General features: G+C 43.3%; 1 protein-coding gene across 1 annotated transcript; it reads right to left on the bottom strand.

The window, feature by feature from the left end:
- Window positions 1–28: 28 nt before the first annotated feature.
- On the bottom strand, window positions 29–18,400 carry LOC142217569 (uncharacterized). Its single transcript, XM_075285861.1, has 8 exons — window positions 18,264–18,400; window positions 14,685–14,955; window positions 11,368–11,606; window positions 10,025–10,228; window positions 8,568–8,599; window positions 6,094–6,370; window positions 3,904–4,131; window positions 29–217 (listed from the first exon to the last, which is right to left on the bottom strand). The coding sequence occupies exons 1-8, from the start codon at window positions 18,298–18,300 to the stop codon at window positions 198–200; spliced, it is 1,308 nt and encodes a 435-aa protein (XP_075141962.1). The 5' UTR covers window positions 18,301–18,400; the 3' UTR covers window positions 29–197.
- Between the last annotated feature and the right edge of the window lie 6,257 nt (window positions 18,401–24,657).

The following is a 24,657-nucleotide window of genomic DNA, read 5'->3' on the forward strand; positions in this document are numbered from 1 at the left end:
AACATTATATGTCAATCCCATGTCTGGAGTCCACTTTTATTGTATGCCAATCACGTATATAGAGTTCACTTTTATCACTGGTCGGGCTGACAGCTCCTTTGCCCAAAGTAAAGATGGACGATTCTCTTTCAAACTGGAGGAATGCGCATGCTCAAGAAGAAAAACAACTATCCAAGCAGTCCACTGGTCAAACTTGATTAAACCCCAAACTTAGGAACTAAGGGTAAGTAAAAACATAGATGTTAGAACTACAAGCATTATTTAAATTCTATGTCTAAACAATATAGAAGTATCTGTTGTTTGCTTAATTCTTTGGGTTATTATAACGTACTATTTGGCTTCTGCCGGGTTGCAAAAGTTGTTATTACACACGATTCTCACTAAACCACAACTGCTGGTATACATATGTATATGTGGATACATTCTACATTGCCCTATGTTGACAAATGACAACTGCTGGTATACATATGTATATATAGATACATTTTACATTACACCATGATGACAAATACAGTTATTTGATGGTATCTTAGTTGGGCATGAGTGTTTTATTATTGAATGATATCAATAAAAACAAACCAATACTGAACTGTCTACAAGATTTATACAGCATGATCTGTTTACATGTCACCCCCTAACAGATTCACTTTGCACACTACCCTTCCTTGAATATTGCTTGTAACTAAATATGATAAATATACGAGACATCATTCCTTTGATTTAGACCTACAGGAAACCGCGTGTCTACATTGAGTATCCAGTAAACTTCACGTATTCTTAACTGGTGTTCCCAGTTCCCCCCTCTAATGGGCTTAGTAACCTCTTCTATGCCCATAAAGCTGAAACTTGAAATATTGCCTGCATGTTTGTTTTTGAAATGTTTGGAAACACCCGTGCTTCTAATACTATTCTCATTAGTTATGTCTTGTATATGTTCGGAAATGCGATTTTTTAATGTCCTTATTGTACTGCCAATGTAATGTACCTTGCAAGATTTACAGGTAATCATATATATCACATGGCTACTATTGCAATTAATAAAGCATTTGATGTTAAAACAGCGAGTTGAATCCGAATTTGTAAATTTGGTATTATGATGTGCCCATTTACAGACACTACACCGATTTGAACCACATTTATGAAAACTAGAGATGAGCGAACACTAAAATGTTCGAGGTTCGAAATTCGATTCGAACAGCCGCTCACTGTTCGAGTGGGTTTCGAACCCCATTATAGTCTATGGGGAACATATACTCGTTAAGGGGGAAACCCAAATCCGTGTCTGGAGGGTCACCAAGTCCACTATGACACCCCAGGAAATGATACCAACACCCTGGAATGACACTGGGACAGCAGGGGAAGCATGTCTGGGGGCATAAAAGTCACTTTATTTCATGGAAATCCCTGTCAGTTTGCGATTTTCGCAAGCTAACTTTTCCCCATAGAAATGCATTGGCCAGTGCTGATTGGCCAGAGTACGGAACTCGACCAATCAGCGCTGGCTCTGCTGGAGGAGGCGGAGTCTAAGATCGCTCCACACCAGTCTCCATTCAGGTCCGACCTTAGACTCCGCCTCCTCCGGCAGAGCCAGCGCTGATTGGCCGAAGGCTGGCCAATGCATTCCTATGCGAATGCAGAGACTTAGCAGTGCTGAGCCAGTTCTGCTCAACTACACATCTGATGCACACTCGGCACTGCTACATCAGAGCCGAGGGTGCGCTTGAACCCTTGTGCACACTCTGCTTCATCAAGCTAATAGAATGCATTGGCCAGCGCTGATTGAAGCAGAGCTGAATCTGTGTGCTTAGCTCAACTACTCCACCGGCGTAGTTGAGCTAAACACACACATTCAGCACTGCTTCATCACGCCAATACAATGCATTAGCCAGTGCTGATTGGCCAGAGTACGGAATTCGGCCAATCAGCGCTGGCTCGGCTGGAGGAGGCGGAGTCTAAGGTCGGACCAGAATGGAGACTGGTGTGGAGCAATCTTAGACTCCGCCTCCTCCAGCAGAGCCAGCTCTGTTTGGCCGAATTCCGTACTCTGGCCAATCAGCGCTGGCCAGTGCATTCTATTGGCGTGATGAAGCAGTGCTGAATGTGTGTGTTTAGCTCAACTACGCCGGTGGAGTAGTTGAGCTAAGCCCACAGATTCAGCTCTGCTTCAATCAGCACTGGCCAATGCATTCTATTGGCGTGATGAAGCAGTGCTGAATGTGTGTGTTTAGCTCAACTACGCCGGTGGAGTAGTTGAGCTAAGCACACAGATTCAGCTCTGCTTCAATCAGCGCTGGCCAATGCATTCTATTAGCTTGATGAAGCAGAGTGTGCACAAGGGTTCAAGCGCACCCTCGGCTCTGATGTAGCAGAGCTGAGGCTGCACAAGGGTTCAAGCGCACCCTCAGCTCTGATGTAGCAGAGCCGAGGGTGCACAAGAGTTCAAGTGCACCCTCGGCTCTGCTACATCAGAGCCGAGGGTGCGCTTGAACCCTTGTGCAGCCTCAGCTCTGCTACATCAGAGCCGAGGGTGCGCTTGAACCCTTGTGCAGCCTCGGCTCTGCTACATCAGAGCCGAGGGTGCGCTTGAACCCTTGTGCACACTCTGCTTCATCAAGCTAATAGAATGCATTGGCCAGCGCTGATTGAAGCAGAGCTGAATCTGTGTGCTTAGCTCAACTACTCCACCGGTGTAGTTGAGCTAAACACACACATTCAGCACTGCTTCATCACGCCAATAGAATGCATTGGCCAGCACTGATTGGCCAGAGTACGGAATTCGGCCAATCAGCGCTGGCTCTGCTGGAGGAGGCGGAGTCTAAGGTCGGACCAGAATGGAGACTGGTGTGGAGCGATCTTAGACTCCGCCTCCTCCAGCAGAGCCAGCGCTGATTGGCCAAAGTACGGAATTCGGCCAATCAGCGCTGGCCAATGCATCCCTATGGGAAAAAGTTTATCTCACAAAAATCACAATTACACACCCGATAGAGTCCCAAAAAGTTATTTTTAATAACATTCCCCTCCTAAATAAAGGTTATCCCTAGCTATCCCTGCCTGTACAGCTATCCCTGTCTCTTAGTCACAAAGTTCACATTCTCATATGACCCGGATTTGAAATCCACTATTCGTCTAAAATGGAGGTCACCTGATTTCGGCAGCCAATGACTTTTTCCAATTTTTTTCAATGCCCCCGGTGTCGTAGTTCCTGTCCCACCTCCCCTGCGCTGTTATTGGTGCAAAAAAGGCGCCAGGGAAGGTGGGAGGGGAATCGAATTTTGGCGCACTTTACCACGCGGTGTTCGATTCGATTCGAACATGGCGAACACCCTGATATCTGATCGAACATGTGTTCGATAGAACACTGTTCGCTCATCTCTAATGAAAACCTGTTGTGTGAAGCCATGTTTTTGGTTTGGTGTCATTCCTGTCCATAATTAAACTTGGAGAGATGTGATTACCTAGGGTTTTCCCTCGTAATGAGGAAAAATTGCAGCCATCTTTAACTATGTTTCTTAACGTTAGATCTTGATTTAAAATCGGCAAGTTGTTTTTTATTATTTTCACTATTTTGTCATATTCAAGACTATACCTAGTTGTGAAAAATACTTCCTTGTTGGTTTGTTTATCTGGTCGTTCCCCATGTAGTAGATCTTCTCTATTAGTATTTTTTGCTATATTGAATGCTCTTTTGATTGACCAGGCGGAATAGTTTTAATCTCTATGGCTGCAATTTTTCCTCAGTTTTTCTACAATAAAAAGAAGTTTTATTCCACAACTTCGTTGTCCTGCTGGATGTTCATTCTTGTGGATTCTACATGTTAAGATTTGTGTGTAGTGAAGAAAATGTAACAGCAGAAATAGATAAGCAGAGAAACCATTTACAATAACCATCTGTTATACTCTTACCAGTTTTCCACCTTCTAATGATGTCTCCGAGCCTCCGCAGTTTCCTCTCCACTTCCTCTCTGTTCACCCTGAGATGTCTCTGATAGTTTGATGTCTTCTCCTCCGGGCTAATGAGGAATAGCTTTTGTGCCATTTCCCTCATACTCGGCTGTTGATCCAGGATTCTATTTCTCTGTTGGTCACTGCTGTCCTCTAAGTCATCTATCACCACAATGACATTCTGCTTACCTAAGAGCAAATTCCAGATCACTGGTCACCGCCATCACATTGGTTGTATTAATAACCACACACCACATCTCACCGGTCACCGCCATCACCTTGGTTGTATTAATAACCACACATCACATCTCACCGGTCACCGCCATCACCTTGGTTGTATTAATAACCACACATCACATCTCACCGGTCACCGCCATCACCTTGGTTGTATTAATAACCACACATCACATCTCACCGGTCACCGCCATCACCTTGGTTGTATTAATAACCACACATCACATCTCACCGGTCACCGCCATCACCTTGGTTGTATTAATAACCACACATCACATCTCACCGGTCACCGCCATCACCTTGGTTGTATTAATAACCACACATCACATCTCACCAGTCACCGCCATCACCTTGGTTGTATTAATAACCACACATCACATCTCACCGGTCACCGCCATCACCTTGGTTGTATTAATAACCACACATCACATCTCACCGGTCACCGCCATCATACTGGATGTATTAATAACCACACATCACATCTCACCGGTCACCGCCATCATACTGGATGTATTAATAACCACACATCACATCTCACCGGTCACCGCCATCACACTGGATGTATTAATAACCACACATCACATCTCACCGGTCACCGCCATCATACTGGATGTATTAATAACCACACATCACATCTCACCGGTCACCGCCATCATACTGGATGTATTAATAACCACACATCACATCTCACCGGTCACCGCCATCATACTGGATGTATTAATAACCACACATCACATCTCACCGGTCACCGCCATCACACTGGATGTATTAATAACCACACATCACATCTCATCGGTCACCGCCATCACCTTGGTTGTATTAATAACCACACATCACATCTCACCGGTCACCGCCATCATACTGGATGTATTAATAACCACACATCACATCTCATCGGTCACCGCCATCACACTGGATGTATTAATAACCACACATCACATCTCACCGGTCACCGCCATCACCTTGGTTGTATTAATAACCACACATCTCAGTATAATGTAGCAGCTATTTTTTTATACTATACAAATCTCCATTTGTTTAGTTTAGCACAAAATTGAACAATTTGGAATATTAGGTTTGAACCAATACGCCCATCTTATCAACTGGGGACTTATCATAGACACATTCCTTCATCTTAGTCACAGGACCATTGCTCTCATTCAATTCTACACTGTTTACCAATAAGTATTTGGACACCCATACAAATGAAGATATCTGCGGTGGTGATGTACGGCACACCTTCCACCATTAAATAGGAAACAGCATTGGCATTAGTCGCAGGCAAGCTGCCACGAAGTGCAGAATTGTCCAAATTCGAGAAAGGGGTAATTGTGGGGTACCACAGAAATGGCCGATCCTTAAGGCACATAGCAAGTTAACTGAATTACTCAAAATAGACAGTGGCCTATGTGATTATGAAGTGGAAGGTGAACGGTGATTGTCAGAATATGCCGAGTCGGCAGACCCCGAAACTGGGAGACAGAAACCAACGAGTGCTGGACAGAGAAACCGCACCCAACCGATGGCTCACATACACCAGGAGTGTCACCAGGCATCCGGGAGTATTGTGTCACTCAATCCCATCTGTAAGGAAGCATCTGCTGGGTCTACCAACTATTGAATAGCAATAAATGTTGTTTTTCTATTCTACCGCTGGTGTCCAAATACTTATTGGTAAACAGTGTAATGTAAAGGTGCTCCAGCTCATCATCATACATGGGACCATCACTCTCATCTATTCAGTCTGCCATCTATTACCAAGTCTAGAGAAGAGATGCTCAGTTTATAATCAAACACAGGATCATCACTTTCATCCACACAATCCTCCATCTCTTACTATAACTGGAGTAGAGATGTTCCAGCTCATCCACATACATAGGACCATCACTCTAGGCCATACAATTATCCATCACTTACCAAGTTTAGAGCAGAGATACTTCAGTTCTTCATCATACAGAGAACCAGTCACATCCGTCACATTGACTCTTCCTCTGGTCTTGCTGTGATACAAGATCCCATATGTGCACTGAGATACGACCTCACAGAACTGATTGAACCCTGAATTACTGATATGACAGAGCCGGACATCACCAATGTGACTCTTGAAAACATCTGATGTGAGTGCGGTCACCAGCCAGGAATACTGACTCTCTGCATCTTTGGAGAAGATCCCGACAACAGGTCTTCTTTGTAGCTAAAGTGAATGATTAAAAATACCACAAGAAAGGTTGTTTCTATCAGCGAGTGTATAATTGTGGAATAATAATACTAAAGAAGCCCTACAGGATTAAAGGAACGCTGTCCTATTGAACCTCAAGTCTCACCTGTGGTCAGGAGGTTATGGAGCGGGAGGAGATGAGCCGATAGGTATAGCCATCTCCATATGCTCAGATATTGTATATGTGCGCCCTTAGGTGATACAGTCACAGCGCCCCCCTTACCCTATGTCCTGACTTCTCTCTCTTACCCAATATACTGTATACCAGTAGTGAACGGCTTAGTCACACAGGGCGCACTGGTATATTAATCTATCATCAGTACCAAAGAGAGGAAACAAATGTCACGTGACCATTATCTAAGGTACAGAAGGAGATTCTGGATGTAAAATTTGTTCTTAAATTTTTTGGTTACTGCTCTAAATGTAGGTGTTTTATTAGTGTAAATCTCATTTTTATTATTATTTTCTTGCTATTCCACTTTTTGATAGCCATAACATTGTATTTTTTTGGCATTTTGGCATTTTTTTGGCATTTTTATTTTCTTTGGCAAACGCATCAGTTCATTTTGTCATATTTTTTATTATGGAGAAATGTAAAATAAAAAATTGCAATTCTGCTTTAAAGGGCTTCTTTAAAGGGTGTTCCCTGTGCTCACCGAAGACGCTCCAGTGTCGCCTCTGTCTTCTTCTGCTGACGCCTCTGTGCCATATCATCAGCCGGAAGAGCTGACTGCGCATGTCTGTTCAGCCATGTTCCTGTGGCCTCTTACACGAGTGTCCATTTGGCCACAGGAAAATGGCTGAATGAATTGGCGCAGTCTGATGACGTGGTGGAGAGGCATTGGCAGAAGAAGACAAAGGTGTCGCTGGAGCGTCTTCGATGAGCGCCCTTGTGCTTTCTGAAGACTCATTTGCATAAGGAATAAAAAAGAAAATTCTCAGGTACGGCGGGTGGATCAAAAGGAGAAAGGCAGGAGAGGAATAACCTTTCTAAAGGCTATTCTGATGTGGTCTTTGTAGAAAAAGGGATTCTATCATTAGAATCAGTTCACATAGGTATTTGAGTGCGCTTACAGACCCTGTTCTCATGATTGCCGGAGTCCCAGAGGTCAGACGTGTTCACTCTCTTGTGGTTAGGGATTAAATGTCATCATTGGGAAACCCCTATATGATAGCTTCTCATTACTGTAATGATTACTCAGAGTGTTGTAGGCCATTTATCTCTGTATGTTACTCTAGTTATTGGGGTATGTGATGAAGGCGATGGGCGCGGCATTGATGTGATATTACTGGTATTTTTCTAGAATATCTTGGATCTTCCTTCTTTCTCATATTGTTGATGATTTATACAGGGCGGCCATAAAATAACCTCAGGTGTTTGGAGTCGTGGGCAGGATGAACCAATGGACGGAATTGCCTGAAAATTTGTATGTGTGCTAAACAAGGCATGGGGAAACAGACGGCATGAAAAAAAAAAAAAAAATCCGTCACAGCAGTGAGGTACCGGACAATGCTGGAAACAGTGGTCGTTCCCCAACTCCAACAGCGGCAGAGTCTGCAGACAATCACCTTCATGCAGGATGGAGCCCCCTCCTCACATTGCAAATCCTGTGAAGAACGCTCTTTGTGCACATTTTCCCGATGACAGGATTTTGAGCCGCTCATTCCCTACAGCGTGGCTACTGCGCTCTCCGGATCTCACTCCTTGTCATTTCTGGTTGTGGGGACACTTGAAGGAGCGTGTTTATCGGGGGAATGTCGAAACCCTGCCTGACCTCAAAGACCGCATCACGTTGGAAGTGCGCAGCATCTCACCAGAGACATTACACACAAGTGTCGAGCGTGTTCTGCATAGGACGACCATGCTCACCATGCATGATGGCGGCCACATTGAACAGTCATGCTAGTCGGTGGTCCAAATGGGACATCCCCAAGTATCGACAGACGGGTTTTGCGCCGCGTGCTCACTGTACAGCGCCACATTATCCCCTGGTGGGGAGTTTTTGTATTACATTTTTTTCATGGCGTTCATTTCCCCATGCCTTGATTAGCACACACACACATTTTCAGGCAATTCCGTCCATTGGGTCAGCCTGCACACGACTCCAAACACCTGAGGTTATTTTATGGCCACCTTTTATATAGTGTATAGATCTTGTGTGTTATTTCTTACCCATAGTCGCTGGAATCGACCAGATAACCCTTCTGGGAAAAAAGAAAGAAAGGTGATAAGTACAAGAGACACTGATGTACTGTAGTTCTGAGCAGTACATGGCAGTGGTCAGGACAGGGTTAACCAGTCACCATGCTATTTATTATAAACCAGTCTGGAGGGCGCTATGTCTCCCCATAGAGAGTACCAGTAGACATAAGGAGTCTTTCCTTTGGAAAAAAATATTCAAATTATTCCAATTTCCAAAATAGAAAGCTGCGTCTGTAGCTTCATCTCTTAGAAGACAAAGATAAGTAATTTGTCCCATTCAATAACCTATAAGACTCATTTGCGCTGATTCCTGTTGCCTTGTATGCTAGTGATATGGCGTACAAATCCAAAAAAATCACAAATGCTTGTGTAAATTGGCTTTGCACAAAAATTTTCAACTTTTTTTGCTTTGCGCTGCCCACACCAGTTCCATGGGTGGACCAAGGAGTAGACGGTGCGCTAGATTTATTATCATTTATGCAAGTCAACGGTGTGGGGACGTTAGGTGGGTAGAATCAGTGGTGCAGATCGAAACAGCCAAGATAGGGGAACAAAAAGTGCAGCAAACAGGCTTATATATAAAAACAGGAAAATAAAGAAACCTTCACTTCAGGCACAAATGAACGAAAACAAAATACAGCCTTAAAGGCTTGTCCTATCACAAGGATCCTATCTATACTGCTTGTTAATGTGGATTTAAAACTTTTCCTAAATACACTGCTTCAGCAAAACTGCTTTGTTTGTCCACTATCTTACTTTATTCAATTCTTTGTTGACACAGCCCTTGACTTATCTGCTCATGAGTCAAGTGATGTGTCTGCTGATCTCAGGGGGAGGGAGGAGGGGCTAAGTGCACGGGAGCGAGCCTGTGTTTCTAGCTATTCCTGTGTCTGCACCACATGACCTAGCTCCCTGCTCTCAGATAGGGGAGAGGAGCTGCTTTCATTTCTTCTGTTCTCCCAGTTATCAGGCTAGCTAATTCAATTGTGTTCATTATGGCAGAGACAGGCAGTCTCTGTATGTAACACAAAATGGCGTTGCTGCTGCCTGTACTTCATAGTCCAATATGGGTGGGCGGAGCTACATGCGAATTTGGGGACGGAGCTAAACGACAGGTTGCACGTGAAACCCTGCCCACCACATGATGCAAGAAACCAGGAAGAAAGAAGATTTTACAGCAGTGAAGACTGGTGAGTATGCGGCGTGGGAATACCCCTTTAACTTCAGGCAAAATTAAAACAAATTCCTCTTCGGACGCAGATGAGTTGAATCTAGGACCCGTTGACCAGGACTATGGGACAGGACCCACAATCCAGGACTGTCCCGCAGAATCCGGGACGGTTGGGAAGTATGTCACTACATAGTCCAACCATAATCTGCAAAACAGAAGACAAAAAAGAAAACAGGACATTATATATGACATTTACCATGCCGGAGAATCTTCTTCATCTCAGTTATTTTATTTGCCATTCTCTTCTCTACAGAATCTGTATTCATCACATCCAACTCAGTCTTGGTTAGAGTCACCAGAGGACACCGGAGATATTGATCATTTTCCAATAGAGATTTTTTTCTTTCCAGAGATTCCGTATCTTCGAGATCTATTCTCACCATTACCATGTTTTCTGATCCTTTACAAAGTGAACAAAAATTCTACATTCAGATGATACAATGTACAGTGTAAGTAATGGATTATTTATTGCCTCTATGTATCATTTGCTGCTCACTTGTAATGTAGTATGTATTTATACAAGGTATCATTTATATTTTATACAACGTATACAGTAACTGATTTCTATATATAGATTATATTACCAGGCTCAAACACTTTTTTACCTTGTGCCCCTTTCTGCTGTCCATATCATTGAGGGGAGGGGGATCAGGATACTGAGATATCAGAGGAGCTATGAGCAGGTATAATAATATGGGCCCATCTTACTTATCGTAGTAGTATAATAGAGATATTAGGGGAAATGTATCATTTATTGAACACTAAACTGTCAGTAGGCAGTGCAGTAAGACATTATTGGACTTGTACCCATTTCACACTTGGTATTCTGATGTAGTTTTTTTAGTCTACTGCTCTAGTAAGATTCAGGGCTTGAAAATCTGTTTCTTCTTTACATTGTCTATTCTAGGTTTATACCATTTAACTTATCCCCCCCCCCCATATCTTATACAATATCTTTGCTTCTATTAAACACAAATCTGAGGGTGAAACTAATGACACATAGAGGGGCTATGATCGGTGGCAATATGGCAGCGTCCACACTCACCTGCCATTTAGATGCTGTCATCACTGACTGTGGCATATAAAAGGTTAATAGCCGTGTTTGGTGCTGACTTTTAGCGCCTCAAAATCTGCTGCCAAAAACGTCTCCCATTGACTTGAATGGGATCTGCCCGCTTCTTTTTTCCGCTAGCTAGTAGCAGAAAAAAAGCAACATGCCCCTTCCTCCCACGGATTCCGCCATCACGTCCGCGGCGCGGGACAACACCCCGATTAAACCCATTCATTCGGGCCTAATCCAGAGTGGACTGCTGCAACGGGATGCTGGTGCACTGCATCACGTAATCCATTTTACGCTGTGTGAACATACCCTTACAGTACAACAAACCTACAGCTGTGAGAGCTGAACTAGGTTTGCTTGCGTATTTGGTTCAGATTGGAAACAAGAATGTATCCAGTCAATGACAACAATACGAGATCTTATTATCGTAAGACAGAGTTATCAGGAAAATTATTCCAGTAGTCAGTGATGTCTCATACCGAGTGTGTGGGAGCAGAAGTCCCGGAATCTCTTCAGGCAGGACACTGATGTCTGTGATGTGTAGATTATTATGGCTGAAGCGAATCGTTCTATAAGTCTCCAGTCTCTCTCATTGTCCAGTGAGATCGGTATTACAGCGCAAGGGCCAATGTCATCTGCCAGATACGTCACCAGTGGACATGTATCTATATATGTCTCCAAGTTGAGGATTCCAAGAGATTTAGCAATACTGCGGCTTCTAAGAAAAACAAAAAGAAGAAACATCTGATGTAAAACAAGGTAGAGAAAGGAAGAAAATGAGAAAAGAGACAAAGAGAGAAGTGAAAGCAGAGTATTAAGGGGAGGGGGGAAAAGGAGAAGATGAGACAAGGATAAAAGAGGGGAGGGGGTGAAGAAGGAAGTCATGAGAAAGGAAACAATAGGGAAGGACAGAAGAGGAAAAAGAGACATTATTCCAGACAAACAATTCAAATTAAACTTTTATTGGGATCTTTAAAAACTTGTATCCCTCAAAAATATCAGCCACACAACAATACTATATGACCCCTCCAGTAAATATTTTCAGGGAAACAACAAATAAATATTAAAGGGGTTGTCCCATCACAAGGATCCTATCTATACTGCTTGTTAATGTGGATGTAAGCCTTTTCCTAAATACACTGCTTCAGCAAAACTGCTTTGTTTGTCCACTATCTTACTTTATTCATTTCTCTGTTGACACATCCCTTGACTTATCTGCTCAAAAGTCAAGTGATGTATCTGCTGCTCTCAGGGGGAGAGAGGAGGGGCTAAGTGCATGGAAGCAAGTCTGGAGGGGGAGGGGGGTAGTTTTCACTTTGGGGGGGGGAGGGGCCACCAATACAGACCCGGCATTCCCTGTAATAGAGTATTGCATTGTGAAGGCTGTACGTCCGATGCCTAACTGCATCGGGAGCGCACACGCAGGGCCAGCGGCATAGAAGCGACGTCTTCTCACCGCTGGCTTTGCATATGTAACCCCGCCCACCAATGACGCAACAAAGCCGGAAGAAAGAAGAATTTACAGCATCGAAGACTGGTGAGTATGCGATGTGGGAATACCCCTTTAAGGAGTGCTTGAAATTCAGGCGTCCATTTCACCAGTGTTATGTTACTAGTATGTAGCTATAGGTTTGGAGAAAAGTCTTATGCAAAGTCAGGTGTCTGAAGACTTCTCACTACACACCATGAGGAGCTGCTGACAACATGACCGACACACAGTAGGTAGAGGTCTATGTTACACAACTTGTTTTTGGGCTCAGGAGCTTCAGGTTATCCGTTTAAAAGTCCCAATGATTTTTTTCGGAGAAACCTAAGTAGCCTAAGTTCCTGAAGCCAACAACGAAATATTCAACTAATTGTCAGCAAAGAAGAATTCTAGAGATTCAATTTACTGAGATACAGTCCTATGAAAAAGTTTGGGCACCCCTATTAATCTTAATCATTTTTAGTTCTAAATATTTTGGTGTTTGCAGCAGCCATTTCAGTTTGATATATCTAATAACTGATGGACACAGTAATATTTCAGGATTGAAATGAGGTTTATTGTACTAACAGAAAATGTGCAATATGCATTAAACCAAAATTTGACCGGTGCAAAAGTATGGGCACCTCAACAGAAAAGTGACATTAATATTTAGTAGATCCTCCTTTTGCAAAGATAACAGCCTCTAGTCGCTTCCTGTAGCTTTTAATCAGTTCCTGGATCCTGGATGAAGGTATTTTGGACCATTCCTCTTTACAAAAAAATTCAAGTTCAGTTAAGTTAGATGGTCGCCGAGCATGGACAGCTCGCTTCCAATCATCCCACAGATGTTCAATGATATTCAGGTCTGGGGACTGGGATGGCCATTCCAGAACATTGTAATTGTTCCTCTGCATGAATGCCTGAGGATTTGGAGCAGTGTTTTGGATCATTGTCTTGCTGAAATATCCATCCCCGGCGTAACTTCAACTTCGTCACTGATTCTTGAACATTATTCTCAAGAATCTGCTGATACTGAGTGGAATCCATGCGACTCTCAACTTTAACAAGATTCCCGATGCCGGCATTGGCCACACAGCCCCAAATCATGATGGAACCTCCACCAAATTTTACAGTGGGTAGCAAGTGTTTTTCTTGGAATGCTGTTTTTTTTGGACACCATGCATAACGCCTTTTTGTATGACCAAACAACTCAATCTTTGTTTCATCAGTCCACAGGACCTTCTTCCAAAATGAAGCTGGCTTGTCCAAATGTGCTTTTTCATACCTCAGGCAACTCTATTTGTGGCGTACGTGCAGAAACGGCTTCTTTCTCATCACTCTCCCATACAGCTTCTATTTGTGCAAAGTGCGCTGTATAGTTGACCGATGCACAGTGACACCATCTGCAGCAAGATGATGCTGCAGCTCTTTAGAGGTGGTCTGTGGATTGTCCTTGACTGTTCTCACCATTCTTCTTCTCTGCCTTTCTGATATTTTTCTTGGCCTGCCACTTCTGGGCTTAACAAGAACTGTCCCTGTGGTCTTCCATTTCCTTACTATGTTCCTCACAGTGGAAACTGACAGGTTAAATCTCTCAGACAACTTTTTGTATCCTTCCCCTGAACAACTATGTTGAACAATCTTTGTTTTCAGATCATTTGAGAGTTGTTTTGAGTAGCCCATGATGCCACTCTTCAGAGGAGATTCAAATAGGAGATCAACTTGCAATTGGCCACCTTAAATACCTTTTCTTATGATTGGATACATCTGGCTATGAAGTTCAAAGCTCACTGAGGTTACAAAACCAATTTTGTGCTTCAGTAAGTCAGTAAAAAGTAGTTAGGGGAATTCAAATCAATAAAATGATAAGGGTGCCCATACTTTTGCACCGGTCAAATTTTGGTTTAATGCATATTGCACATTTTCTGTTAGTACAATAAACCTCATTTCAATCCTGAAATATTACTGTGTCCATCAGTTATTAGATATATCAAACTGAAATGGCTGTTGCAAACACCAAAATATTTAGAACAAAAAATGATTAAGATTAATAGGGGTGCCCAAACTTTTTCATAGGACTGTATTTTACTAGTCACGATGCTATAATAGGAGATGAGGTCACTGTGGAGTGATGATGTCATCATTTTATCACAATCCCATCACATGTTTTTATATATATATATATATATATATATATATATATATATATATATATATATAGGAAATATGTGAAATAAGACAATTTGTCAATAGAAATAGTAAGAACCATCTAGGTCTATTTTGCAGTAAAACCCATCTAGAATCCCAGGATGGTGACTGGAGGCTGCTTACCCTGGTTCAGCAGTGGATGATGGGACGGCGCTTTCCTTAAGTGTCTTCTGCTGTTCTACATTATTTCCGGTATCTGTGTTATTTGCAGGTGGAGCGGTATCCTTGCTATCTATAGGTGGCGCAGTATCCTTGTTATTTGCAGGTGGAGCGGTATCCTTGCTATCTATAGGTGATACTGTATCCTTGTTATCTATAGGTGGCACTGTATCCTTGTTATCTATAGGTGACACGGTGTCTTTGATATCTGCAGGTGGCACTGTATCCTTGATACCTGTAGGAGACACTACATATTTATTATCTGTAGGTGACAATGTATCCTTGTTATCTATAGGTAACACTGTATCTTTTATATTTGCAGGTGAAACATTCAAAACTGCCTTATAACTTAGCTTCTCTGGGCGTGGTGTGCAGCGCTTGACAAAATACACATAGAATTGTGCTCCATTGTATGAGTCAGTTTACAAAGGTCAATACCAAGTCAATGGGGGAGGAACAGTCACTACTAAGATCATTCAGCTGTATTGATCATTGGCACCCTGTTTACATGGTGATAGTGTTTGATAGGGATGTACCCCTTACCCCTTGACCCTGAGATGTTTGTGATGATACATTACGGTTCCCAGCTCTGTGTTGTCGTGTCCTGGTAAGATGGTTCTTTTTATATTTGAGCGCTGGTTCTGAGCACGAGGACACTTATTATGTGTTTATACATAACTATTGTAAGGAATATTAGTACATGTTAAGCTTTGGATATATTGTATCCTGTGCTATTGTGATTTCTTTGAATTATATAGGATCAGTGGTAAAGCTATACTGGCTATACAGTGTTGGCCAAAAGTATTGGCCCCCCTGCAATTCAGTCAGATAATACTCATTGTCTTCCAGAAAATGATTGCAATCACAAACTCTTTGGTATTAATATCTTCATTTATTTTGCTTGCAATGAAAAAAACACAAAAGAGAATGAAAAAAAAGTCAAATCATTGATCATTTTACACAAAACGCCAAAAATGGGCCGGACAAAAGTATTGGCCCCCTCAGCCTAATACTTGGTAGCACAACCTTTAGATGAAATAACTGCGCACAACCACTTCCGGTAACCAGCAATGAGTTTCTTACAAGGCTCTGCTGGAATCTTAGACCATTCTTCTTTGGCAAACTGCTCCAGGTCCCCCCTGAGATGTGAAGGGGGCCTTCTCCAAACTGCCATCAAGAGATCTCTCCTCCCCCACAGGTGTTCTATGGGATTCAGGTCTGGACTCATTGCTGCCACTTTACAAGTCTCCAGTGCTTTCTCTCACCACCATTTTCTAGTGCTGACCTGAAGTGTGTTTTGGGTCATTGTCCTGCTGGAAGACCCATGACCTCTGAGGGAGACCCAGCTTTCTCACACTGGGCCCTACATTATGCTGCACAATGTGTTGGTAGTCGTCAGACTTCATAATGCCATGCACACGGTCAAGCAGTCCAGTGCCAGAGGCAGCAAAGCAACCCCAAAACATCAGGGAACCTCCACCATGTCTGACTGTAGGGACCGTGTTCTTTTCTTTGAAGGCCTCTTTTTTTCCCTGTAAGCTCTATGTTGATGCCTTTTCCTACTTTTGTCTCATCTGACCAGAGAACATTCTTCCAAAACGTTTTTGGCTTTCTCAGGTAAGTTTTGGCAAACTCCAGCCTGACTTTTTTATGTCTCTGGGTAAGAAGTGGGGTCTTCCTGGGTCTCCTACCATACAGTCCCTTTTCATTCAGACGCCGGTGGATAGTACAGGGTGACACTAGGGTTGAGCCGATCTTGACTTTTCAGGATCGATTTTAAAATCCGATTTCCGATCATTTTTCATTCGAACCCAATCTCGATCCCAATTCCAATCCCAATGCAAGTCAATGGGATTTTTGTATTAATCGGAGATTGGATTTTAAAAGCAATCCTAGCCCCTGGTGTCCACTTACCTCCAGAGATGGCTGGTCCTGTGCCCCGTGCCTTCATTCTTCGCCTCGCTGCTGCTCCACGCTGCTTTTCTTCCTTCACTGCCCCCTCCCTGCCAGGTTAGGAGAGTGTGGGCGGGTTAGGAGAGTGTGGGCGGGTACTGGGAGAGGAGACGTCACGTCTCCCCACCCTGTACCCGCCCACACTCTAAGCCACAAGCTCTGCCTACCTAGCGCTTTAAACACTAACCTGGGAGGCGGGGCAGTGAGGCAAGAAGAAGGAGGGCACCGGAGCAGCAATCTTTAGAGGTAAGTAGCTGCTAGAGATTTAGTTTAGCCTTCCATTCGAATGAATGGAGGCAGCCGGCGCGCAGGGGGTTAAGGCTGTGTGTCGGCTGTTTCCATTCATTCCTATGGAACTGCAGCGGAGCCTTCACACTGAATATACAGCGTATACTCAGTGTGAAGGCTAAGCAAAGCATTGTGGGAAAAATCTCGATCCCACATAAAAAGATTGTGTTTGGAATTCCGATGGCGATCGTGAAATTTTCTCGATCGCCGATCGGAATCTGATCTTTTCTGAACACGATCGCTCAACCCTAGTTGACACTGTTGTACCCTCGGACTGCAGGGCAGCTTGAACTTGTTTGGATGTTAGTCGAGGTTCTTTATCCACCATCCGCACAATCTTGTGTTGAAATCTCTCATCAATTTTTCTTTTCCGTCCACATCTAGGGAGGTTAGCCACAGTGCCATGGACTTTAAACTTCTTGATGACACTGTACACGGTAGACACAGGAACATTCAGGTCTTTGGAGATGGACTTGTAGCCTTGAGATTGCTCATGCGTCATCACAATTTTGCTTCTCAAGTCCTCAGGCAGTTCTTTGGTCTTCTTTCTTTTGTCCATGCTCAATGCGGTACACACAAGGACACAGGACAGAGGTTGAGTCAACTTTAATCCATTTCAACTGGCTGCAAGTGTGATTTAGTTATTGCAACCACCTGTTAGGTGCCTCAGGTAAGTAACAGGTGCTGTTAATTACACAAATTAGAGAAGCATCACATGATTTTTCAAACAGTGCCAATACTTTTGTCCACCCCCTTTTTTATGTTTGGTGTGGAATTATATCCAATTTGGCCTTTTGACAATTCTTTTTGTGGTTTTCAATTGACGACAAATTAAATGAAGATAATAATACCAAAGAATTTGTGCTTGCAATCATTTTCTGGAAGAAAATGAGTATTATCTGACAGAATTGCAGGGGTGCCAATACTGTTGGTCAACACTGTATATCACACCAGCTTTAGGATAGTTTATCTGACAATGTAAGAGGTCCCTATTAGAAAATACACGATATAATTATTTAATGTGGACCTGTCACCTACTTCTGCGGGGCAGTCTGTAGATCATGAATACACCAGACTCTGGGCTCAACGAGTAAAATATAAGACTGGTGTAACTACAGCCCATATATACACAACAGTTATCCTCTAGCTGTATATAACCTGTAGATGTAGATGGCGCTGTATCCATGTTATCTGCTGGTGGCGCTGTATCATGGTTATCTTTATAGATGGTTTTTGTAGATGGCGCTATACCCAGTCTATCACTATCACTCTTATCTTTGGTTAGTAATTCCTCCCTCTTACCTGCAGGTGGCGTTGTATCTCTGTTATCTCCAGACATCTCACCCCCCTCTGTTACTGGAGATGTCTCAGTATCAGGATATACCCGGAGGTGTCTCTGTATCAGGATATACCCGGAGATGTCTCTGTATCAGGATATACCTGGAGGTGTCTCTGTATCAGGATATACCCGGAGGTGTCTCTGTATCAGGATATACCCGGAGGTGTCTCTGTATCAGGATATACCCGGAGGTGTCTCTGTATCAGGATATACCTGATGTCTCTATATCAGGATATACCTGGAGGTGTCTCTATGTCGTCCCCTTCTCTGTCTCTACCTCCTGTATTATCTGTGTGGCCCCTGACTGGTGTTCGGGCTCCTCCTGCTTGTTCCTCCTGGTTCTCTGGTCTTTTCCTGAGGATCCTATCAGTGAGGGGTCAGGGTCTTCTGTATACTGAGGGGTCTCTTCCAGTCTCTCCTTCCCCTTCCTTGTCCGTCAGGTTGTCTCTGACTTCTGTTACTTTCACTTTCGCTTGCAGCAGGTTCTGCCCTTGTTTGCTTTTGTATATCTCTTGTATAACCTGCCAGTCAGAAGGATCCCAGCGCATTCATGTTGACAGCAGTGGTAGCTTAATAGTTAAACCAAGTAGTAGCTACAAAAAGTCTCAGTGTAGTTTTGGCCTCGCTCATGCAATGGTCACATTTACTATTGTCTCCTTGGATAGAGCGAGGATGTGTCACTCACAAGTCACGACTATAGTACTGAGGAGGTCTCGCTCTAGTCTCCACCTCTTTGAAGATGATGAACCCTTTTGACATCATATACAATAAGATCACTGACATATTCATTAACTCTTTAAGGGCGCAGGGTAGTTTGTACAGTAATACTCACAATTTTTTTTTTAATATTTTCCTTCCCCGCCCTCCAAAATTCTGAACCTTTTTATTTTTCTGTCGACATATCTATGTGAGGGCTTATTCTTTGCATGACTAGTTGTACTTTCCTATTGCACAGCTGTGGTTTTTATTGCTACCATAACATACATAACATAGACGTTACATTTGGAGAGGTGTCAAGAAGACCTACGATGAAAGGAACTCCATCCCTGCTGTAAAGCATGGAGGTGGATCACTGATGATGTGGAGATGTGTGACCTTCAAAGGCACAGGAAACTTGGTCAATGTTGAAGGAAAGATGAATACAGCAGGTTACCAGCAAATACTGGAGGCAAATTTGCACTCATCAGCCAGGAAGCTGCGCATGGGACGTACTTGGACGTTCCAACATGACAACGATCCAAAACAAAAGGCCAAGTCAACCTGTAATTGGCTATAGCAGAAGAAAGTGAAGGTTCTGGAGTGGCCATCTCAGTCTCCTGACCTCAATATCTTTGAGCCACCCTTGCGTGCAGGATATGCAAGACAGCCCAGGAATTTACAGGAACTAGAGACTTTTTATCAAGAAGAACGGGCAGCTTTACCATCTGAGAAAATAAAGAGCCTCAGCCACAACTACCACAAAAGACTTCAAGCTGTCATTGATGTTAGAGGGGGCTATACACGGTATTAATAACTGGGGGATGTGAACTTTTGAACAGGGTCACTTTGATGGTTTTGGTTGTTATTATGATTTACAAAGAGAAAACACAGAAGTTTGACAGTAAATGGCTTCACCCAACCACTAACCATGAGTGGAGAAAAAGTTTGTGGTATCATTTACATTCTTAGAAAAAAGGCCAAAAAAAAACCCCAAAAAAAATCTGCCGGGGTATGGAAACTTTTTAGCACAACTGTAGGTGGGATAAGTACAGCTGAAATGCTAAATCTACAACAAAATGAGTAGAGCTGAGCGAGTAGTACTCGATCGAGTAAGTATTCAATCGAATACTTAAAAATACTCAAAATTCAAAATACTCGTACTCGATCGAGTACCACTCGCTATTCAAATGAAAAAGTTCGATGCAGAACCAGCATTGATTGCCTGAATGCTATACAGTTGGCCAATCAACGCTGGTTCTTCTCCTACCTTTGGAAGTCTTCTCCGTGCAGCTTCCCCGCGGCGTCTTCCGGCTCTTCATTCACTCTGCCAGGCATCGGGCCTGGGCAGAGCTGACTGTGCATGTCCGCTTGTAGTGCAGACATGCGCAGTCGGCTCGGCCCAGGCCCGATGCCTGGCAGAGTGAATTCAGAGCCGGAAGACGCCGCGGGGACACTGCACGGAGAAGACTTCTCGGAGGATCCAGCCCGACCCTCACTCGTGGACTTGGTAAGTATAATTTGATCGAATGTTGCCTACCCCTGAAACAAGCATTTTCCCCCCATAGACTATAATATGGTTCGATATTCGATTCGAGTAGTCGAATATTGAGGGGCTACTCGAAACGAATATCGAATCTCGAACATTTTACTGTTCGCTCATCTCTAAAAATGAGTCCTAGAGTGCTAGAAGATACAGTGAAAGAAATATGTATTGATCCCTTGCTGATTTTGGAAATTTACCCACTGATAAAGACATGAACAGTCTATAATTTTAAGGGTAGGTTAGTTTTAACAGTGAGAGAATATCAAAAGTAAAATCCAGAAAATCACATTGTATAAATTTTATAAATTGCACTTTGTAAATTGTACTTGCATTTTACACAGAGAAATAAGCATTTGATCCCCTACCAACCATTAAGAGTTCTGGCTCCTACAGACCAGTTAGGGCCCCTTCACACGGCGTAAGTGCGCCGCTCATTTAGACCTGTACAAGCAAGCGCTTCAAAGCACATCCCATTCACTTCAATGGGAGCGCGCGTAAAGCCGGCTTTACACGCGCTCCCATTGAAGTGAATGGGATGTGTTTTGAAGCGCTCGCATGTACGGGTCTAAATGAGCGGTGCGCTTATGCCGTGTGAAGGGGCCCTTAGACGCTTCAAATCAAGCCGTTACCACCATTAAAGACAGCTGTCTTATATTGTCACGGCTCTCTTATATTGTCAACTGTATAAAAGACTCAATCAAAAAAAGATACCGAGCTGATCCTCGTGTATTATCACTGGGTAAGTGAGCAAAAATGATGGGACAGACAAGTGCCTGCTCACCTGGATGGGAAGTCACAACAACCCAAAAGAGCCTTAAACACGAGTAGATCCTGGGCAGGACAGGGCAGTGTACAGGGCAACAGCTGAAGGAACGTTACATGAACGTGATATGAACCAGCAGATCATGGACCAACCTGATGAGATATCAGGCCGAAGGACAGCGCTCACCCAGGCAATTTCCAAGAATCTTCTTAAATGGTAATAAAACATAGCACAATGCATTTCGGACATGTGATGGTCCTTTGTCAAGTGCACAATCGATTAACCACCACAGGAGTTCTCTCTCTTTAAGGCTGCAAACTTGACGTCCCACATGGGGCCCCCCAAATGGAATGCCAAACGCAATTGCAAGCACTGTGCATTAAAATCACGCGGACCCCATAGACTATAATGGTCAGGATTCCATCTCAAAAACCTGACCAAAAAACCCTGTGTGCACCCAGCCTAATAGTTAACCTCAACCTTGTCAATCACTCCGGGGGCGGTTTCTGACTTCCTATTTACAGTCCATCAGCCCACACTGTTTCTGGCTTTTATGACTCTGTCCTCCTAAGTTGTTCTCTTGCTATGGTATATTATTACTGACTCTGACCTGTGATTTGGTACTTTGTCTTTCTGGCTTCAATCCCTGGCTTGCTGACTCCTCTTCCATGCTGTTTGCCATGTTCACTTTTTGTGTTGTCGCTTATCTAAGAAGGCACTGGCACCCAGTTGTCTGTTGTTACCTAGGGCAGTGAGGCAAGTAGGCAGGGACAGGAGATGGGTTCGGTTTAGGACTCTCTGTCTCTATCTTTTCTTTCCTCCCAGGTTTCAGCATCAGCACTGGGGAATTGCTAAACTAGCAATTCCCTTACATCTACAAGGCTTAATAAATATGCTCCATTGAGCACTGTGTGTGTAGCTATAGAATCCGCTATCACGTAGCTTCCTTCAAGCCTGGTGAGTCTGTAATTCACCAGGGATTGAGAACTTTAGTTGCTTCTGGGTCCTAGAGGACTCATATAGATTTTGCAGGGTATACCTGGAGCAAATACCTTGACTTTTTATTGCATCTGTCTGTAATGCCAACTTTTTTAGTATATCTACTGCCTGGTAGAACTATGGTGAGAACCTAAAAACAGCAGCACCGCTATTCTCCAGGTGATAAGTGACTGTATCTGTTGTAACTTGGATCCATCCAAACAAGAAGATCTCTAGAACCTGTTTCCATACTCCTTATGGTTCTGCACAAGGGAACGCCTTGTTGTATATACTCTTTTTTTTTTAGGTGTCATCGTATTTTAATGCTGAAAATGACAATTCCTGGAATACTTTCTCTGTAGTTCCATGCACTCTACTGTATACGTACATCTTATCTTATCACCTTTGTGCCCTAGTAAATAATAAAGGGAGGAGTACTCAGGAGCGGAGGAGTAAATGACATATTGTATAGATGGAAGTATAGCTTTCTTATAGTCAAAGCCACCAGAAAACAAAGACAGAGAGAAGAGACAACTAGAAGAAATGGACAACCTACAGCTACAAGAAAGTATCCTCCACTTCAGCCTAGATGATGGTCCTCATGGGAATCAGGGCTACTCCCGGGTCCTCCTGCAGCTCTTTGGTTACATCGGTCATGGGAAATCCTCCTTCATCAACTCCTGCTTATACATTATCAATGTTGCAGAAAGATTCATAGAATACGCAGAAGCTGGAGAAAAAGATGGAGGAGCCATGACCATGGAAAGAAGAGCCTATAAACTCACACAGAATGTCACCATAGTGGACAACAGAGGGTTGGATGACATGAGCAGATTTAAGAGAGCGGAGATCTACGCCCAATTGGGTGAGTAACCCTAACAGCAACTTGGATAGAAAATTATAGAATTGGCCTTACTATCCTCTGTCACATGAACAGGTGCCCTACAAAGTGATCTTGCAAGGTGACTATCTGATATCTTCTGCCCTGTCTTCCGGTGCACAGAAACTGTACTTAGCCACAGTACACACAGCGCTCACTCAGGTATAACATCTATAGCTTCATTCAACATGGTATAAAATCTCCAGTAATATGACTGCTGCTATGCTGACACTATAATGTATACATATATTAGCCTCTGCCCGCGACTTTGTCTGCTTGTTGTTGGTGTCAATGATCAGCCTTTATTTAGCAAATTGCTTCTGTCGATGGTTTGTCTGCTCCGGGGTTTCAGCAACTCTCAAGTTGTACTTGTTCCTCGCGCTGTGCCATAATTGTTCTGGCATCTCAGCAATTCGTTGGGCTTCCATACAATGAGCATGTTGTTGGCGTCGATGATCCGCCTGCTCCGGCGTTTCGGCAGCTGTCAACCTGGCCTGCCACTTAACTTGTTCCTCACACCGTGCCTGTGATTGTTCTGGCATCTCAGCAGCTCACTGGGAAGCCATATAATGTTGTTAGCGTTGATGATCCCCCTGAGCTCCGCTTGAGGAGAAGTCTGTGACTTCTAGTTAACTTCATAGCTCTCGTTGTTTTAGAATTTTGCAACAAATTAGATTTTCTTTGTCCCCGGCATGTTTAAAGTTGGGAAACTGACAATTTGGATTAAAGGTGTTTTACCATCTAGTGTGTCAGCACTGCCGGGAGCATATGCAAATGCATGTACACAATGGACTCAGGGTTATCTGTGTGTTTACATAGAGAGATAACAGACCTGGCTTTATCAGCAACCTCCAATTAGCTGAGATAATGTTCCTGCCAATAACATAAATTCATAACAGTTGTGAAGCCATGTTACCGGGTTAAAAGTATCCTATGTGTTAATTGAGGTTACAAACTATGTGCCAAATTTCATCCAAATCCATTCAGCCGTTTTTGCATGATCGAGTAACAAACACACAAGCATCCAAACTTTCACATTTATAACATTAGTAGGATATATGACTCTGCTATGATGACACTACTGTGTATACAACTCTATATGACTCTGCTATGATGACACTGCTGTGTATACAACTCTATATGACTCTGCTATGATGACACTGCTGTGTATACAATTCTATATGACTCTGATATGCAGATAATTCTCTTTTTTTCTGCTTTTTACAGGAGGCTTCATCCCAATTGATGAGAAGGTGGAGTGGCCAGATAACTATACAGATATCATGTACAGATTGGAAGATGCTGCCCTGAACCCAAATTACTCTGACTTCATTGTCCCCATCCTAGTGTACAGGTCAAGACCTTTCACCATCTGGGGCACATGCAGTTTAATACGTCGCTAGAAAGCCGACAGTGTGCAGAATTGACTTTCCCGTTCTGTGCCCCCCGTGAAGAGCTATCGGTGCTGATACTGTAACTCTTCACTGTCAGAAG

This window comes from Leptodactylus fuscus, chromosome 8, assembly GCF_031893055.1.
Source record: "Leptodactylus fuscus isolate aLepFus1 chromosome 8, aLepFus1.hap2, whole genome shotgun sequence".
In the NCBI taxonomy this organism is placed as follows: Eukaryota; Metazoa; Chordata; class Amphibia; order Anura; family Leptodactylidae; genus Leptodactylus; species Leptodactylus fuscus.

Coding starts and splice junctions, on each gene's coding strand:
- LOC142217569 (XM_075285861.1), bottom strand. CDS start 18,300: ATGTCTGGAGATAACAGAGATACAACGCCACCTGCAG. Junction 14,956..18,263: donor AGATACAACGCCACCTGCAG/GTAAGAGGGAGG, acceptor TGTCTCCTACAG/GTATCAAGGATACAGTGCCA. Junction 6,371..8,567: donor GTCGATTCCAGCGACTATGG/GTAAGAAATAAC, acceptor CATTCACTTTAG/CTACAAAGAAGACCTGTTGT.